The sequence below is a fragment of the Mesoplodon densirostris genome, chromosome 11 (assembly GCF_025265405.1).
Source record: "Mesoplodon densirostris isolate mMesDen1 chromosome 11, mMesDen1 primary haplotype, whole genome shotgun sequence".
Taxonomy (NCBI): Eukaryota; Metazoa; Chordata; class Mammalia; order Artiodactyla; family Ziphiidae; genus Mesoplodon; species Mesoplodon densirostris.
In genome coordinates, this window is record NC_082671.1 from 50,523,311 (window position 1) to 50,542,845 (window position 19,535).

The 19,535-nt window shown below is 47.9% G+C and overlaps 2 protein-coding genes across 4 annotated transcripts; one reads left to right on the forward strand and one right to left on the reverse strand.

Annotated features, from left to right (window-relative positions):
* Positions 1-6,949: 6,949 nt before the first annotated feature.
* FKBP11 (FKBP prolyl isomerase 11) lies at positions 6,950-10,713 on the forward strand. 2 transcript variants are annotated; one of them, XM_060112609.1, is made up of 6 exons: positions 6,950-7,186; positions 7,372-7,437; positions 7,819-7,906; positions 8,203-8,236; positions 8,588-8,658; positions 10,478-10,713. In XM_060112609.1, exons 1-6 carry the CDS (start codon positions 7,055-7,057, stop codon positions 10,693-10,695), a joined length of 609 nt encoding a protein of 202 aa, XP_059968592.1. In that variant the 5' UTR covers positions 6,950-7,054; the 3' UTR covers positions 10,696-10,713. The 2 variants fall into 2 exon arrangements, with proteins under 2 accessions (XP_059968592.1, XP_059968594.1); XM_060112611.1 differs by lacking the exons at positions 6,950-7,186; positions 7,819-7,906.
* A 374-nt stretch (positions 10,714-11,087) lies between these two features.
* CCDC65 (coiled-coil domain containing 65) lies at positions 11,088-19,079 on the reverse strand. Of its 2 annotated transcripts, none has more exons than XM_060113127.1 (8): positions 18,785-19,079; positions 18,059-18,226; positions 14,422-14,591; positions 13,885-14,023; positions 12,581-12,715; positions 12,097-12,315; positions 11,574-11,726; positions 11,088-11,476 (listed from the first exon to the last, which is right to left on the reverse strand). In XM_060113127.1, the coding sequence occupies exons 1-8, from the start codon at positions 18,914-18,916 to the stop codon at positions 11,159-11,161; spliced, it is 1,434 nt and encodes a 477-aa protein (XP_059969110.1). In that variant the 5' UTR covers positions 18,917-19,079; the 3' UTR covers positions 11,088-11,158. The 2 variants fall into 2 exon arrangements, with proteins under 2 accessions (XP_059969110.1, XP_059969108.1); XM_060113125.1 differs by having other exon boundaries at positions 12,518-12,715.
* Between the last annotated feature and the right edge of the window lie 456 nt (positions 19,080-19,535).

Genomic DNA, 19,535 nt, shown 5'->3' on the forward strand with positions numbered 1-19,535 from the left:
GGCCCTGCGTCACCTCTGCTTTAGGTGTGTGGTTCCCCATTGTCAGGAAGCCAAGCCTCATCCAGAGATAATGTTTTGAGGCAAAAGACAAGCCTCTATCCTCCCATCCCACTCCCACCACTACTGTGTTCCTCTCCTGCTATTACTCAGGCAAAGAAAGGGGTGGTGCTACCCTTTCTTGGGGTGGGGGGTTGAGGTCTGGATGAGCCCGGCAGGCCTTCCCGACTCTTACCACTTTCTTAAGCTTTGAGGACAGGGGTCTTCCCAACCTGATGATACGGGAAAGGAATGGGAGTTAGGCATATAATAGGTCTGAGAGCCCCAAGCACCAGTGTGAAGTACATCATTTGTATTCCGTTACCTCCCTGCTGCCTCCCCTGGTAGTTCTCCTGTTCAGCCCCTCTCTTGCTACTAAAATAAGTCATCACCCTCAAGGACCAGTGCTTCTTCCCTCATGAAACCCTTCAACTGCTCCAACCAGACATCACTTTATTAACCTCTTAAGCTTTGAACACTACCCACTTACCGCTCAAAATCAGATGATGCTTTCCTGCTTCTAGGCTCCTCAAAAGTCCGGCTTGGTGACTGAGGTGACTGATAAGTTAGGAGCACTTTCCCAAGCATGTTATTTGTATACTAATAAATAGATAACTTCTAGAGCTACAACCTCGCATAAGATAATGATAATGGAGATGACTAGCTGGATGGCAGGCCAGTGGGGGTCTTTTGACCCCTGACAACTTGGGGAAGAGGATGACCTAGTCCCTTGTCCCTCAGTAGGCGGTCTAGGATGCCAGGAAGGAGGTGGAGGGAGCTCTCTTGTGGCTTTTGCTTAAACCTTCCATCTTTTGGGGTTGGGGGGGACATGGGGAGATGAAAGGGAGACTTAACCTGGAAGGTAAATGTTTAGCATCCAGCTCTTAGGACAAACAGCGACCTTGTCTTCCCAGAAAACGAATAGCTCTTCATTCATGGCTTGGCAGAGGATCTGGGCCTAGGATCCACTTCAGGATACTCTGGGCAAGGGGGCTTCTAAAATGAGCCTGGAGAAAGCCATTGGAAGTACTTGGATTGGTCCAGGTGGGATGGAGGCAGTGACAGGGAGAATGAGTGTGAGTATGTATGACTTCTTCAGACTAGAGGTATAAGGTCTGAAGGTTTTGGGGAGTCACCACATCATTTCCAGTTTCAAGTACCTAGACTGGTCAAAGCAGAAAACTGACAGGTATTTATTTTGTACCTTCTGTGTTTCCAGACATGTGCTAGGGATGGAGTCAAACCACAGTACTGAGGGAGAGACCAGGGAATCTATTTCTGAGATACTCTGGAATCCTTGGGATAAGCGTAGAGTACCACATGGGTAGTGAGAGTCGGGGAGTAAGTGTGTAGGGGGGATATCCCCTTGCTGCTTGCAGCAGGGAGTGGTGTCTTTGTGCAGGCAGTTATACTACCGAGAATAGTCTCTTTCCCAGTTCAGGAGGGTGTGGAGGTACAAGGGTCAAAGTCCAGTTTTCTACTTTCTAGCCTGGTAACTGGAGGTTAGAGTATCAGGCTGGTCACTGGGGAGTCATAGGATCCAGGTGCCTTTTTTCCTCTGCAGGTTTTCCATTCAAATTAGGTTTCCTGGCCCTGATTACTGATTACTGGGATGGGTAAGGATGACCCTGAGTTCCTGAGCAAAGGGAAGAAAGGGTTAGGCCTGAGGAAATCTGAGCCTTGACTGTGGTAAAGGGCGCAATGCTGCTGAAGGCAGTGGTTGGAGGTCTGGAAGTGAGGAACCTGGGCCAGGACTGTTCACCATCAAGCCTTGAAGGTAAGTGTCTCCTTGTTTGTGTCACTATGGCCATGAGCTGCAGAAGAGAGTATCTGGGGTCTCTCTAGCTTAGGAGCAAAGCTGGCTTCTGAGCTGAATGTGGTGGAGTAGAGAGGGTGCCTCGCAAGCCAGAACTCTGGCTCTCTGTTCCCAGAGCTGACCAGTTCTGCCCATGCACCCTTCCTGCCCCGACCCTTCCTCCAAACCAGGTGCATTGAGAGCTGTCTCTGAGGAGGTCTGGACAGTGAGTCTGGGCCAGGCAGGAGGTTTGAGAATGAACTTGGCCACCTGGCACTCCCGCCCATGCCTTGTTGAGAGCTGTCCTAAGACAGACTCGAGTACAAGGCCTTTTAAGGGTTGGAGGGCTTAGCTTGGGGCAGTGAATCACAGGGATTTGGATGCTAGCTTTTTTCTGAGTTCTGAATATAGGAATACTGCCTTTAGGTAATAAACAGGAGATGGAGAATCTGTTCTTGCCTATGCCAGATCTTGCATCGATGGGATGAGACATCCCTGGCTAGAACAGCCAAAGGGCAGGGTGGGCGAGGGAGGTAATGCTTCACTCCTGGTTATGAGTGCATAACCATACCTAAAAAGAAAAGATCTGGTCAGCCAGGGTATGTGCATGCTCCTGAAAATATGCCGTTCGATTTTGAACCCAGATTTGTATATGCTGACTCACAAGCTTTTTATTTATTAACAATCTGTCAAACATATTAAAACCATTTAAAAAGCAGTGCCTTGCTTACTATCTGGCACATGATAGTCACTCAACCTTGATGAATGAATAAACGTCATTGCCCTTGACCAAGCTGGACATGATGGGTGCCCCATGAGTCTTGGAAGCCAGGGGTCTGTGGTAGTTTCTCCTACTTGCTGACAGATACCTTTGAAGGTGGAAACCTCTCCAGGAATGGCCCTTTGATTAACTTGTGCCTTGAGTCAGGGTTGGGCCCGCTCCCCTGCCTTTCCCAGGACCATCTCACTTTTCTCTGTCCTTCAGGTTCCTTCTAACTTGATCCAAGGAGAAAGCTCCTTCCTCCATGGTCCCTTCCGGGTCCAAGAGGGCTTTGCTGCCCTCTGTGGGTGACGTTGTCTTAGTTTTGCCCTTTTCTGCTACCATCCTCTCTCACCCCTTCCCATTCAGATTACCTACCAAACAAAGCCTCAGAGCTGGACAAGACAGTAGCCGTCCACCTCAGTGGCACCATTCCAGTCAGCCGATGCCTCAGTGCAGTGTGTGTGGTCACCCCTTTGCTCAGAAACTTTCAGTGGGTTCCCACTGCCATTCAAGGCTCTCCACAACCAGCTCTCTCTTCTCTCTCCAGTTACCTCTGTCTGGTCTTCTGGCTAAATCCCTTACTTTAGCCAAACTGGTCGGTTCATTTTCCCCAAATATCTGGCCCTCTGCCGTTACAGCCTTTCTCCCTTGTTTAGAAACACTACTTTCCTTTAAGGTATGCAAAGCTGCCACGGCCTCTCTAGTCACAAGGACGTTTTTCTCCTGGCCTGGCTCCTTTAGCTCTGCTAGCACAACTCCCTCAACACCTCCCACACATTGCCTTGGGTTGCTGTGTATCATGTTCATTCATGCAATATCTTAATTTCAGAATTTATCTTTGTAACCAAAATAATTTTTATTGCAAAAGATCCAAACAATACAGAAGTGTTCAGAGCAGCATGTAGGACTTGTTCCCCTCTGCTCACTCTTGTCCTCAAAGGTTACCACCCTCAACCATTTGGTGTGCATCCTCTAGTTCCTTTTCTAAATATATGTATCTACACACATTTGGGGAGGGGTTAAAATATAAAGGGGCTCATCACATCTATTATTCTACCTTTTTTTTTAAACTTAAAGGTATATATGTTTGTCTTAGAGGTTTTCTATATTAGTGTAGTTAGGTTTTCCTTTTTAATGGTTTCTCAGTACTGCATAGTATATAATATTTACTCAAAATGAAACATATTTGTCTGGAATCTGTTATATGGAGGGTATTGTGCAGCTAGCACCTAAGGGACTCCAGATACCTTGTCCTTGCCATCAGTGAGCTCGCTCTTTAGAGGAGAGGGGGAGGGAGGAGTGGGAATACACAAATAACCACAACACGAGGGAAAACACATTAAAGTCCCCAAGTGTGCCTGAAGTTCAGAAATAAGAGAAGTCATTTCTAGCTAAGGGGATCAGGACTTAACAGCGGAGGTGATCTTCAAACTTGGCCTGGAAGGAGCTTGACAGGTGAAGGAAGAGCATGAACTGCACACAGAGGTGAAAACACACAACGCAGGTTCATCTGATGCCCTGAGCATGAAGGGGATTTGATTCAATTTATAAACATTTATCAAGCATCAAATGTGTCAGACATCATACTAGGCAATGAGAGTATAGAAATGAGAAATGTGAGGTTCCTGTCTTTAAATGGCTTTCATTTTCACGGAATCAAAGCCAGGTTTGGAAAGGCAGGTTAAGACCAGATGATGCAAGCTTTCAATTGGCATATCAGGTAGTCTGAATTTAATTCACTGGGCAATGTGGAGCCATGCAGGCTTTTTAGTGGGTAGGTAGGTAACATGACTGAAGCTGAACAGATAGCAACAGTGAACAGAATGGGCTAGAGTAGGGGGAGGCTGAGGCTGAGGGGCTTATTACTCTTTTGTTGTTTCTTGTTTTAACAAGATAGAAGTTCATTTCTTTTTAATTTTCTGGCCACACCGTGCAGCCTGTGGAATCTTAGTTCCCCAACCAGGGGTCGAACCCATGCCCCCTGCAGTGGAAGCACGGAGTCTTAACCACTAGACTGCCAGGGAAGTCCCTAGAAGTTCATTTCTACCTCAGTTAAAAGGTGTCTGGTGGTAGGCAATCAGGACTGGTATGGTGGCTCTACAGTTATCAGTCTCTGATGACTTCTTTTTGTTCACTATCCTACTTACATCTTCATGGTCGCCTCATGGTCTAATATGGCTGCTAGAGTGTAATTCATCTCATCTATATTCCAGGCAGCAGAAAGAAGGAAGGGAAGGAGACTTGCGGGGGGAGGAGGTGGAGCACTGCGACACACTGCTTAGTTAAATTAACTTCCTTTAAGCAGCCTCCCTGGAAGTCCAGGACAATATTTCAAACACTTTGGTTTATGTCTTATAGGCCAGAACTTAGTCACGTGGCCTTATCCAACTTTAAGGGAGACGTGGAAATACAGTTCTGTTTGTGTCTGATTTTTTTCCTTTTAAAAAAATTTGAGGAATAATTTGCATAAAGTGCCATGCACAGATCTTATACAGTTTGATAAGTTCTGACAGGCATACACCCATGTAACCCACATCCCTATCAAGATATAGAGCATTCCATCACCCCCAGAAATTTCCTCCTGCTGAGGGGGCTTTTTTAAAAAAAAAGAAAACCCAAAGGAGAAATAATGAAGGTTTAATTAGGGTGGTAGCTGTGGGAATAGAAAGAAAGAGCCGGAGAAGCTGTGGAGGGAAAATCCAAAGCAGACTGGTTGGATGTGGGGGTGAGAGGAGAATCAAAGAGAGTGCTGATAGCAGAACCAGGAACAGAAACAGGAGGTTGGGAGTGAAGTCTAGATTGTTGCAGGTGGGATGGAAGGAGAAAGAGGAATGAGTATGGTATTGTGTGTGTTGATTTGAGGTGCTGGTCAAACATCCAGGTGGAGATCCCCAGTACACAGTGGTGTCTAGAGCTTGGGAGGGCAGTCAGAGCTCAATGGCATCATGGACCAGAGAGATGCTTAAGAGGACAAGGCCTAAGAAGTGATCCAAAATACGGTGACTGTGAGCTCACTGATGACTTTTGAGGGAGGAAAATCCAGAGATACCCAAGGCCTGAGTGGGCAGTGAGGGCTTAAATCATGCAGAAGGGGATTGGTAGGGTCACCTGAAATAACTTAAAAAGTCTTTTAAAAACTGAAGTCCTGGGACTTCCTTGGTGGCACAGTGGTTAAGAATCCACCTGTCAATGCAGGGGACACGGGTTCGAGCCCTGGCCCGGGAAGATCCCGCATGCTGCGGAGCAACTAAGCCCACGCACCACAACTACTGAGCCTGCGCTCTAGAGCCTGCAAGCCACAGCTACTGAGCCCATGTGCCACAACTACTGAAGCCCACAAGAGAAGCCACCGCAATGAAGAGCAGCCCCTGCTGGGCGCAACTAGAGAAAGTCCGCGCGCAGCAACGAAGACCCAATGCAGCCAAAATAAAAAAAAAAAGAATTTCTAAAAACAAACGGAAGTCCTTGCACAAACATAAAATGGGTGTATGTAGCTGACCTTTTGACAAGTTTGTTGATGAAAGGAGAAAGGAAATGGTAATGTCAGAGGAAAAGATCAGGGATTCACCCCATCCTTACACTGAAATAGCCTGTGCTCTTTTCAGTTACCTTAAGGACAGGGTGATGGGACAACACCCTTCCTCCTTTTGGGTATATGACCTCCAGAAAATCAAGCTGAAGGGCTGGGTATGGGAGAGGGATACGACCTTTGGCAGCTGCTGGGTTGTGGTGGGCCAGCCAGACACTGCCAGGATAGGTGTGGAGACACATATATCTTTTTTGTGTGTGTGTGGTACGCGGGCCTCTCCTGTTGCTGAGCACAGTCTCCGGACGCGCAGGCTCAGCGGCCATGGCTCACGGGCCCAGCCGCTCTGCGGCATGTGGGATCTTCCCGGACTGGGGCACGAACCCGTGTCCCCTGCATCGGCAGGCGGACTCTCAACCACTGCGCCACCAGGGAAGCCCGGACACGTGTATCTTTAAGAGGAAAGACCAGAGCGCAAACTGGCTGGACTCAGGTAGTTCTGGGTTTGAATCCTGTCTCTGTCACCACCTAGCTAGATGACCTTGAGCAACTTACTTAACCTGAACACCCAGTTCCTCATCTAAAATGGAAACAATTATGCCTACCTTTCAAGGTGGTTTTGAGGATTACAGACAAGTGTCTGGAACACAGTAGGTAATCGTAAATGGGTGCCATTATGTGCCCAGCCCCTCGCTATGAGACCGAACGGCTAACGGACAGGTCAGAATCTCAAAGGGCAGGGAGAGCTCCCGCGGCCTCCTCCCTCCAGGAGGTGGGGACAAGGTGGAGGAAGGGCTGCGGGAGGAGGAGCTGGCGCGCGTCGCGACCCGCCCCGTCCCGTCCAGTCTGGCCTGGGCGCAGAAGGAACTGCGGTCCTAGCCGCTGCCGCCCAACAGCCTGTCCTGGGTGTCCCGTGCCCTGCCCCCATCCAGTCATGACCCTGCGCCCCTCACTTTTCCCGCTCCGTCTGCTGCTGCTGCTGCTGCTGCTCAGTGGGGCGGTGTGCCGGGCTGAGGCTGGGCTCGAAACCGAAAGTCCCGTCCGGACCCTCCAAGTAGAGACCCTGGTGAGGAGGAGATAGTCCCGGGCGGGCTCTGTGGAGGTCGGGCCTCGTGAGGAGAATGCCGGGGTCTCAAGGAACCTGGGAGCGGGGAGGAGAGGCAGTGCGGGGACTGAATTGGGGGTGCTGAGTCTAAGGGCAAGAACGGGATCTTCGGAGGAGCCTCCGTGACTCCTGTAGCGCGATCATAGGTGGAGCCCCCGGAACCGTGTGCTGAGCCTGCTGCCTTTGGAGACACGCTTCACATACACTACTCGGTGAGGGGCCTGGGGGGCCGGGGCGGGGCCTGGGTGGGCGGCGCCCTGCAGCAACACGTCAGCTTTAGCTCGGACACGTGGCAAGCGGTTCGCGAGTCACTCCGGCTCTGGGGGTCCTCCAGCACGTGGCCGGGGGAGGGGCGCTCCTCTTCCCTACCCTTTTTACCTCCCTGCTTTTCCGCCAGTTCCTCCCGGGCCCTGAGAAGTGAAGGGTGGAGGGATCTCCGAGAAGCGCCAGCCCTTTCTGCCCCGAGGGGAATGCTAGGCAGCAGTCGCAAGGGGGTTGCCGACCGAGGCCCAGGTGTGTGCGCGCCCTGCTAGGAGGCAGAGGTACTAGGTGTGTGCTCTAGAAGCTCTTTCCACACCCTCCCCCCAACCCAGGGCAGCTTGGTAGATGGACGCATCTTTGACACTTCTCTGACCAGAGATCCTCTGGTTATAGAACTTGGCCAAAAGCAGGTGATACCAGGTATGTGAGCCGTACCTCCCATTCCACTTCTTCCCAACCTAAGCCCTTGCTTAGCTTCTTCAACTCCTAAGCTACAGTGGAAATGTCCCCTGGAATAAGACCCCAGGGCTCTACCAGCCACCTCCTGAGGTTCAAGCCCCGCTTCTAGAACTCCTCTTGCCCCATACCACATTGGAAGCCAGAGATTCCAGCAGTGGGGAGCTCAACTGAGGGTCCATGGGGAGCCTTTGAGCCGCCTCTCCTGGGATTTGGGGAATGTAGGTAGTTTCCTATTCAGTTGTGTCTTCTTCCTCAAGGTCTGGAGCAGAGCCTTCTAGACATGTGTGTGGGGTGAGTATCTGGGCAGGTGGGCTTGGGTACCCCCTCTGCATGGCTCTGCTATCCCTGCTCCTAGAGGAGGCAGGAGAATGGGCCTTGGCTTCACACTGGGCAGGTCAAGGTCACTGGGCACTGAGGCTTTGGATGAAGTCTCAGGCTTTCTGGCTGTGGATTTTGTTGGTGGAGTTGAGACATGCGGGGGGATGGACGCCTTGGCTGGTCAACCTGTTTGGTGCTCAGATGGGAAAGTTCACGTTTTGAGTGTGAATATCCAGAGGGTTTTGTTGGTGGGGCTTCAGATGGACTGAGGTGGCTGGTCCACCTCTTCCCACCTCTGGCTATGACTAACATTCCTTCCCTCAGAGAGAAGCGAAGGGTAATCATTCCTTCTCACTTGGCCTATGGAAAACGGGGATTTCCACCATCTATCCCAGGTAATCTGACTAGGCCTCTCTCTGTGGCTATCAAAATACCCAGGCCCGGGGACTTCCCTGGCAGTCCAGTGGTTAAGACTCTATGCTTCCAATGCAGGGGGCGCAGGTTGGATCCATGATTTGGGAACTAAGATCCCACATGCTGCACTGTGCAGCAAAAACAAACAAAAAAACCCAGTCTTTAAGAGCTACATACAAGGAGCTATGCACTTTGTCTGGAGATTGAGAAAGTCTAAACCCAGTTTGCTGAAAGGTACAGGAGTGGCTGAGGCTTCCTTCTGCAGGGCCACCTTCTTCCTCCTCAGATCACCAGCAGGGACTAGGAACGTATAACCTGTTAAAGCCACTGGCTTGTCCTCTGGCAGACAGCAACTTTTTAGGGAGGAGACACCTGCTTGAGCCACATGAGTCTGCTGCCTGTGCCACCTCTCCGAGAACTCTGGACTTCTTTCCTGCCCTTTTCCTACAACTCCAAACTGTTGGTTGTGCAGTTGGCATGGCTTCTCACCACATCTCCACCGTTCTTTTCAGCCTCCACCAGGAAAGAGATAGTAAAAATGATCACAGTCAAGTAATTCAAAACAAAATAAAACAAAAAACAACTTTTAAAACCCAAGCCTGGGACTTCCCTGGTGGTGCAGTGGTTAAGAATCCTCCCTCCGATGCAGGGGGCTCGGGTTTGATCCCTGGTCAGGGAACTAGATCCCACATGCATGCTGCAACTAAGACCTGGTGCAACCAAGATAAATTAAATAAATAAAAATTAAAAATAAATAAGTTTAAAAAAAAGCCAAGCCTACCCCCTAACTTTAAAAGCCCTCACAGGTCACTGCTGATACCTATTTTTGAAGGCCTGAGACTGGACAGATTTCCCAAGATGCATATCTCTTGCTTTTGGTTATAAGAAATGTTCTATTAGCGAAAATGACTTGTACTTCAGAGTATTGGGATAAAAGTTCTTATCTGAGTTCCAGCTTAGACAGAGACCCATAGAGAGGGTCAGGGGACTAAAGAGAAATTCTTTTACCCAAAGTTCTGTTACCTCCTCATTTCCAGTGCTGCTTGTTTGCATTTCTCCCCCAACTCATTCCTGTCCATTCCTCCACTCCTTACTTCTTTTTTTTTTTTTTTGCGGTACGCGGGCCTCTCACTGTTGTGGCCTCTCCCGTTGCGGAGCACAGGCGCTGGACATGCAGGCTCAGCGGCCATGGCTCACGGGCCCAGCCGCTCCGCAGCATGTGGGATCTTGCCAGACCGGGGCACGAACCCGTGTCCCCTGCATCGGCAGGTGGACTCTCAACCACTGCGCCACCAGGGAAGCCCCACTCCTTACTTCTTAAACCACATCCTTCTTCCTCTCTAGCCCTTACGTTGAAACACCTATTTTTTTTTTTTTTAACAATCACATTGAGGTGTGCTTATTGGTTGGTGAAATTTTAAAAAGTCTAGTTTAAATCCAATTAATTTCAGCCCTGCAAAGATATATGGCTGTTTAGAAATGGAATACAGTTAGTACAGAGGTCTCTAACTTACAAATGGACTTTACAAGTACTTTTCACAGAAAGTTTTCCTATCCTGGCAAAGACCTGTCAGTGAATACAAGCCACACTTGTATATTTGAGGTAAACGTGACTATAACTAGATAGCTCATAACCCTCCTCTGCTTCTGCCTTTGTAAGAGAACTCAGCCCCACATTTAAATCTTGCCAGCTTTACAGTTGGTGCTGTGGTTGTGGTCTGCCCTCCCGCCTTTCATTCAGATTTGAGTCCTGGGTAACATGCACAGGGATTCTAACCTTCACCTCCTCTCTGCCTCCAGCGGATGCAGAGCTGCATTTTGACGTGGAGCTCATTGCACTGATCCGAGCCAACTACTGGCAAAAGCTGGTGAAGGGCATTTTGCCTCTGGTAGGCATGGCCATGGTGCCAACCCTCCTGGGCCTCATTGGGTATCACCTATACAAAAAGGCCAGCAGACCTAAAGTCTCCAAAAAGAAGCTCAAGGAAGAGAAACGAAACAAGAACAAAAAGAAATAAACAATTTTTTAAAACCTTTGCATTTTTCACCCGATACTTTCTGCTGCTACCTTTGTAAGTGGGAAAAAGGGAAAGGGCTGGGGAGAAAGGGCATTCTTAGTTGGGTCTTGCCTGGCATGGGAGTGGTTGGAGGCTTTGGATCTCTTCTCCTGGCCCTCCTCTTCCTGTCCTAACTTACCCCAAGGACCATAGGATTTCTGGGTCCCGAAGGTATGCGTTTTGGCTCCCATGGTGTCCTGACTGAGGAGCAATCCATCACTGAGAAGTAAGCCTCTGGGTAGTTGCCTAGCTATTCTCTTTACCCCCTAGGGCCGCTGTATTCCTAGTGTCCTCCAAGTAGACTGTTCTATCCAACATGGCAAAGATACAAGGAGCTCATAAACTCCATGGAGATTTTTAATAGCAAAGTTCTCAGGTCTCTCAAAACATTCTCTGGGGGTTGAAAAGAGATTTTCTCCTTGTATCACAGGATGTGGGAGATCACATGGGCTGCTTCAATGATGTTGTAAGTGGCTGGAGGTTTTTGGTCACCTGGCTGGGCTGTAGGCGTGGATGGGGGCTGGGGTAAGTTGCTGCGATGATTGACGATGAAGCGTGGGCTGAGCTGGCTCAGCACTTCATCACTCACTGAGATGCCATCCAAGTACTGCTTGAGCATCTCCCGCAGCTTCTCATTGATTTCTAACAACTGGGCACGTCTGTGTTGAAGGCTCAGTTGCTCCAGTTTCACTTTGTTGTACCTTTTCCAGAAATTCTCCATCCCTATGTAGTCCATTATCACCTGGGAATTGAATTAAAGGGAGAAGGGGTGTGGTAGCACCCGTTAGCAAGCGCAGCCCCAGCCTTGGGCGGTGGCCTCCAGGCAGTAGGAAGCTTACCTTTCCAAGCTCCTCATTAAACCCCTCTGGGTCAATCTTCTCTATGTCCTCCTGCTCCTCAGGAGTCAATACCGACGAATAAAAAGGCAGCACTTTTTCTTCCTCTGTTTCAAATTTCCTACATATTTCAGCAAGTTTAAGGACCTTTTCACCCTATTGGAAGCAAGAAGAGACCTTTCATTAGGAAAGGGGGTGGGGAGGGGAAATAGTGGATTTGGTTCCCCTGCTTCAATCCAGGGGAGCTACTCATCCAAATGGGAGACAAAAGTAATAAATACATCCAACAGAGAGAGCTATGTGCCAAGCACTATTCCAAGGATTTTATACTCTTCTAAAATTCATTCATCATGAACTAATTTCACTTAAAATGTGAGAGGAGAGGGAACATGGAATACAATAGGCATTCCAAGTGTGCACTCAGGCAGGAAGCAGGGGGAAGCCCTCTATGTCTCCCCAGCCCCTTTCGCTTCACAGGGAGCCGTGTTCCTTGGTTTTGTTCTGGCTGCCCTCTCCCCTTTGTTACCTTGTCGACAATCTTCCTCAGGGCCTTGAGGGTGGCATTACTTTCCAGGGTGAGTTTGACTAAGTTCTCCTGTGATATCCCCCGGGCCTGAGTCCTTTGGGCCTTAAGTTTTCGCAGTTGTACAAGGACCAACTCCTTGTCATCACGAATGTCCTGGTTCTGTTCTTCACTCTCGCGGCCGTGCACCACGATCTTGCCTTTTAAAATAATTATGGAATCCTAGAGGAACAGGGTAAGTCAGAGGAAACACTTGACTAGGTGAGGGTCTTCAGCGAGCAGGTAAAAGGACTGTCTGGGGACTGATACCAGAGCATACCATCTTTCCCCAGCCAGTGATGAGGCCCAGTAGAAACTGGGGAAAGAAGAACAGGGGATAATGGAACAGTTAAAGCAGTAAGTCTTTCAGTTGGGCTGCACTAACCTGTAGTCTCCGTATTTTTTTCATCTGTGCTTCAATCTCTTTGGAGCTCTTCTCGTCCTTTACCTTTAGAGTCTCGAAGGCGATCTTTCGATCCTCTGTGGCATCAGTGTAATTCTTGAGTGCATCCTGGAACCTTCTCCACAGATCTTCTACTATATGCTCATGTTGCAGTCTTAGAAAGTGCTTCTCTTCTAAATTCTGGGAAGTGGCCCCAAAATAGCCAGTGCTTGGAATTACCCTATTAGCACCCTTTCACTTCCACCAGCAACCTCCTCCTCTTGAACTGTTTGTAGCACAGCATGGTGCAGAGGTTGCCAGTGAAAATGCCTACAAACCAGGCAGATGATATAAATAAGCGCTGTGGGCTAGATGGGGCCTGTGGCAAACCAGAGAGGAAATGCTCCATTGATGTGTGTTTGGGGGGGTGGGAGCACAGCTGCTCAGCTTCACATGAATGTCTCCATTTGGAATGTAGCCCAGTGTTACCAGATCTTTACATTTTTCAAGGGAAGCTGAAAATTTTGATTTTTATGTGAAATCTTCCAATTTTTAAATGTAGAAAGCTTATAAAAATTTTTAATGAAGCAAAATAAAAACAAAGCGGGGGCTTCCCTGGTGGTGCAGTGGTTAAGACTCCACCTGCCAATGCAGGGGACACGGGTTCAAGCCCTGGTCCAGGAGGATCCCACATGCCGCGGAGCAGCTACGCCCGTGCGCCACAACTACTGAGCCTGCGCTCTAGAGCCCACAAGCCACAACTACTGAGCCCGCATGCCACAACTACTGAAGCCCGCATGCCTAGAGCCCATGCTCCGCAACCAGAGAAGCCAACGTGATGAGAAGCCCACGCACCACAAGGAAGAGTAGCCCCTGCTCACTGCAACTAGAGGAAGCCTGCGCACAGCAATGAAGACCCAACGCAGCCAAAAAGAAGCAAAGGGCCCCACCCCCCAAATCCAGGTCTGCAGGTTGGCTAAGTCTGCAGCCTCCAGGGTGGTGGAAGCTCTTGGGGCCAAGGGACAGGAGAACTAGACTCTCCCCCTGGCTCTACCACAGACCAGCAGCATGACTTTGGCAGGTCATTTCACTTCTTTGGGCCTTAATTTCTTCATCTACAAATCACAGGGGTGAAGCCAGATGATCTCCTTGGTGTGCGTTAGCTCTAAAATGCACTTCCTTGACATTTCAGAATGGTTCTCCCTCCCCACCAATTTTCACAAAATTACAAAAAGCAGTAGGGGTACCTACAGCGGCAACAGGCATTTTATTGGCTATGTTGGTTAAAGGGATCTCTTCTAGCTCTACTAGCCTTGAGCGATTTTCTCTCACTTTCTCCCAGTTCCTGCCCTTCTGCTCTCCCTCTGTACCTTGTTTTTGAGATCGTCCCACATGCTCTGGAACTCCAGCTTGCTTTCGTACTCAGAATCTATGCAGTTCTGCTCCATGGCCATGAAGACATCTTGTAGGTAGTGAATCTCTTTTTCATGTTGGTCAATAATTGTCTTCCTATAGGAGATAAGATACTGTCTCTGCTCTGCGGCATAAAGCATAGGGATCAATAATGACAATGCAAAGCAGTATATAATAAAACTATATGAATGGTACAAACTCTTAGGTACTGAAGAAGAACAGAGGGAAGGCGGGTTCTATTCTTTTCAGGGTCAGAAAGAATGAATAAAATTATTTTGATTTGTGAATAGGTAATATATTCATATGATACAAAAATCAAAAAGTACAAAAGGTTGCAGTGAAAAGTCTCCTTCCCATCCCTGTCCCCCAGAGAGGTAGATGGGTAGGATTTTGATAGTTGAAAGTGGGTGGCTGCTTACAGCCAGCATCTTGACATAGGCTCTGGATAGTCCCCTAGGCTCAACCCCCCCATATCTCCTCTTAGGTCCCCATACCTTTCTGTCTCAAACTCCTTGGTTAGGGCCTCCAGCTCCACGTTGTAACTTTCCTCTAGGAGGCTGAGCCGGCATCTCTGCAGGGCCAAGAGCCGGTCGATGTTGTGCAAGTGGCTGCGCAGCGCGTGGGCGTACTGCTCCTCAGCTTCTGACAGGTCCTTCACTAACGACTGGGTAGGAAACACAGAGTTACCATTTTGGCTGAGTGGCATCTATGTGAGAAAATAAAAATGTATTCGGCTAGCTAGTTCCTATTTCCCCTAGTCCCTAAATCCACTTCTTTGGCTCTGGGAGCTCTGGCTCTGCCACTTTTGAATGTGAGAAGCCAGTGCTGGTGAAGGGGCCATGTGGAAGCATTCATTCCAGTCGACAGCCCAGCTGAGCTCCCAGCGGATAGTCAGAATCAACTGCCAGTCCTCTTACACATCCAGCTCGGTCAAGCCTTCAGATGACTGCAGCCCCAAATGACATCTGACTGAAAACCGTACGAGAGACGTCAGGCAAGAACCTACCTCCCTGGTAAGCTAAGTCAACCTGCAGAACCACGAGAGAGAGTGAAATAAATTGTTGTCGTAGTCGCTAATTTAGGGTGGTTTGTGATGTAGCAATAAAAAACGAGAACATGTCCACTAGAAAAAAAAGGGACCGTGTGAGCATCAATATGGATAAGAACTGCAATGGATCAAAACATATCAAATATGTTTGATTATGAGTTTATCAGGATGCTTAAAAAAAAATCAGTTACCATTAGAGGATGCCAGACAACCGATTCTTTTTTTTTTTTTAAACTGGTTTATAAAGGGAAGAGAAAGAGCATTTCTTATGTAAACTATAGTGTATATAAGCATTTCTTATATAAAGTATACCTCTGGGTAACTGAATGGTAAATGATAGTATCTCTTTATAGAAGTATTCAAACTAATAAATGAAAAAAGAATACTATTAGAAAATCAGCATTTTGCAAGCCCCAATGAATTAATGGATAATCAACAGCGGCTAACATCACAAATGTGCCTCCTAATAGAAGAACACAACACCTGCAAGCTTCTAGATCGAATTACCAAGACACAGGAAATACCGAGGACAAAGTAACATGTTAAACTACAATACAGTATACTATGCAGTTGTTAAAGAAAAATGAGAAGCTCTTGGCTAATGTTGAATAATCCCCAGGATATATTATTAAGTGAAAAAGGCAAGGGGCAGAACACTATGTAATACTACCATTTGTGTAAAAAAAAAAAAGGTTTACTCATGAAACTAAAATCATTGGGAGGGGCATTGGGTGGCTGAAAGGCACCAGTGGGAGGGAACTTTTCTCTATATAACTTTTTGATCTTTTGAATTTTGAATATTGTGAGTGAACTACCTATTCAAAAAAGTAAAACAAATTAAGTGAATAAAGCAAAAAAGCATTTACCAAATGCCCACATGATCCACTCACTGTAAACTACTACATTGCTAGCTTTTACCTTATATGTTTGGTATGAAAAAGATCTGAAATAGGTGCTGATAATGGAAGACTATTCAGTCACTCAAGAAATGTTTACTAGGGCCTCCCTGGTGGCGCAAGTGGTTAAGAGTCCGCCTGCCGATGCAGGGGATACGGGTTCGTGCCCCGGTCTGGGAGGATCCCATATGCCGCGGAGCGGCTGGGCCCGTGAGCCATGGCCGCTGGGCCTGCGCATCCGGAGCCTGTGCTCCGCAACGGGAGAGGCCACAACAGTGAGAGGCCCACATACCGCAAAAAGAAAAAAAAAAAAAAAAAAAAAGAAATGTTTACTAAACCTGCTATGTACCAGCACCGTGCTGGATGCCGAAGATTCGGAGATGAAAAGACATTCTCACTGCCCCCAAAGGAGCTTGAAGTCTTGCAGTAGGAAAAGTTATATAAGTAGAAAATTACAATAAATTCTGAAAAAACAAAAAACAAACAAAAAAAAACAGGTATAAAGTTCAGATTAAATTCCGATTTCGTAAATTCTGAAAAGAAATTACAGCATGGAAAATGCTATGAGGTTGATGACTTCCCAGTGACAATGGGATATAAAGGACTTAGTGCCTACATCTGACTAAGAGCACTGAGGAGGGCTTCGTAGCAGAGATGTCATTTGTATCACTCTTGAAGGAGGAGTGAGAGTTTGCCAGGAAAACTGGGGAGATAGGGAATGGCATGTGCAAAGGCACAGGAAAGAGGGCTGGCTATGTGAAAGGTACAGGTAGAGGCCAGATCATGAAGGGCTTTGATGTTTGATGTTCCTTCCAAGGAGTTTCGATTTTTTCTGTAGAAGAGGGGAGCCACTAAGGAGATTTACACAGTGGAGTAACAGGATCAGATATTTGCTTTAGAAAGATAATCCTGGTGAGGACTTCCCTGGTGGCGCAGTGGTTAGGAATACACCTGCCAGTGCAGGGGACACGGGTTTGAGCCCTGGTCGGGGAAGATCCCACATGCCGCGGAGCAACTAAGCCTGTGCGCCACACCTACTGAGCCTGCGCTCTAGAGCCTGTGAGCCACAACTACTGAGCCCGTGTGCTACAACTACCAAAGCCCTCGCGCTACAACTACCGAAGCCCTCGTGCCCAGAGTCCGTGCTCCACAACAAGAGAAGCCACCACAGTGAGAAGCCCGCGCACCGCAACAAAGAGTAGCCCCCGCTCGCCACAACTAGAGAAAGCCCACACACAGCAATGAAGACCCAACACAGCCCCAAATAAATAAATAAAATTAAATTTAAAAATAAAAAGACTATTGCAATAGATAGTGCCCGTCTCACCTACAGCAGGACAGTGGGGAAGAAGAGCAGGATGTGACTTTGAAAAATATTTAAGCAGAAGATTTATACAAGACTTAGTAACAGAAGTTAGGAATGGAAGCAAAAGCTGGGATGATTCCCAGATTCCTGGGTTGGGTGATCTGGTGAATGGTACCAGCCACCCAAATAGAGAGTATGAGGAAGATCAGATGGTGGAGGATGGGAAATGGGTCTGGCTAGAGAAGGAGGAGCTCATGAGCTCAGTTTTGAGGACAGTGACACAGCCAGGAACAGATATCGAGGGATCCTGAATAAGGGATTTGGAACTCAAGAGAAAAAATCCCTTAGAAGAAAAGATGGTATATACTCAACTCAAGAACTTCCCAAAAATATAAGGTTGGCTGATTGAATTGCTTAGAGACAGAACTGCTCTTACCGATGGAGATCTTCTCAACCTCATCCAGGGCCACTGAAGTTGAATCAAAGAGGCCAAACAGTTTGGTTGAATAAAGCACTGGAGTGGGGATCAAGAAATCCGTGTGTAGTCACAGCTCTCTCACTGACTAGCTGTGTGACCTTGAGCAAACTGGTTCCTGCCTCTGGAACTGAGTCTTCTTATATTGAAATGAAGGTATAGGACTAAGTTCAAGTCATTGGGTGATGTCTACTGTGCCTTACAACTCTAATATAGTACTGGTTTGAGGCAGTAGATGACCAAGGAGAATGGCTCCTCTAACAGAGGGAGAAGGATGACGGCTCAATATTCTAGTTTTCATTTCTTGTGTCTTGGGAGGGCTTTAAGATTAATTACGTCACTAGGCCCATTCTATTAAGAGATCAAGACAGTCATATTCAAGTGTTTCTTTGGGAAGAGAGCTTGCCTTGATGACACTGTCCTTGCAGTCCACCACTCGTTCAAACGTTTGGCTGAGGATCTCAATGTCCTTATGAAGCTCTCTGGTCTTGACTTCCCGAAGGACCGTCCTCCACTGTGTGTTAATCTTCTTAAGGTTCAGAGCACTGTTGTGCTCCTCCTTGGCCAGCTTGTCCTGTGTGAAGGAATAAATAACCACCCCCTCCCAGAGGTCAGGGTTAAAAGTCCTGATACAGTACAACAAACAAGATCACGCTTTTTCTTTTCTGAGGGACCAAAGCTCCTGATGGCTAACATTCAGGAGTTCCTGTGCTTGTTTTGGGAGGGTCTGAAGTAAGACAGGAGCAGCCCAATGGCATTTTAGGGAGGGCTAGGGTGAATTTCCTTCTGGGTGGAAGCATCAGAGCAGGATATTGTTTGTAATGACCCGCCTCGAGGGAGAATATCACAATTTCAGACAGCTCAGACAGCTGATAGCACCTACTGTCCCAGTTCTGGGGCTCAGGAGTGATTGTCAAGCTCTACACCACCTTCCTCCCTCCATGCTTCACAGAGAACTGCCCCTTCCCCCAGAAAATATTGCTTGAAATCTAAGTATATCTGGGTCTTAAGATTTCCAGAGGAGCGGAGGCTAGCATGAAAATGAGGCTACCACAATGACAGGGTCAAGGCAACAGGACAAGTGCAGGGGGTGTGTGGGGTTGGGCAGAGAGTTAATGCAAAAATCCATCACCTGCAAGAACTGGTTCAGGAGCCTCTCTTTCTTCTTGGCCATCTCCTCCTCTGCCAGCAACTTCTGCTGAAACAGAAGCAGCTGCTCCTCATCGGACAGGGGCATCTTGGCCTTTTTCCCTTTCTTAGACATAGCTGGATCTGGGCGAGGATCCTCCGCCTGCCAGGGCCAGCGCTAGAGGGGGTAGGAGGAAAATGTCCCCAGAAAGGTGACTTCTGGAACTGCCCCTGGAGGGTAGTTGGACCTTAGATCTCAGACCTCAGGCAAGAGATAGCCTGGGATAGCGGTGAGGCAAGGCTCCCAAACCAAAAGACGCATCTCCGTCTCCTAGCAACGGGGATCTCGCTAAGATGGCGCTGTAACGGATAGGAGAAGAGGTCTTGGCTCGGAGCGCCCTCTGCCCGTTGGAGGACCGCAGTCAGTTTTTGAGAGAGGGTCTTTTACTTCTCAAAATCCCTAGCTTCCTCAATGACCAGTTAAAACTCTTTTTTGGATTATTTTTCACATAATGCATATTTTAAATTACAAGTAATAACAAATTTTGGAGATATATGGAGAAACAGGAACCCTCATACACTGGTGGTGGGGATGCAAAATGGTACAGCCACTTTGGAAAACAGTTTGGCAGTTTCTTAAAATGTTAAACATAAATTTACAGTGTGAACCAGCAATTTCACCTTCAGACATCAATCTAAGAGAAATGAGAGTGTATCCACATAAAGACTTGCACAGGAATATTCTTAGCAGCATT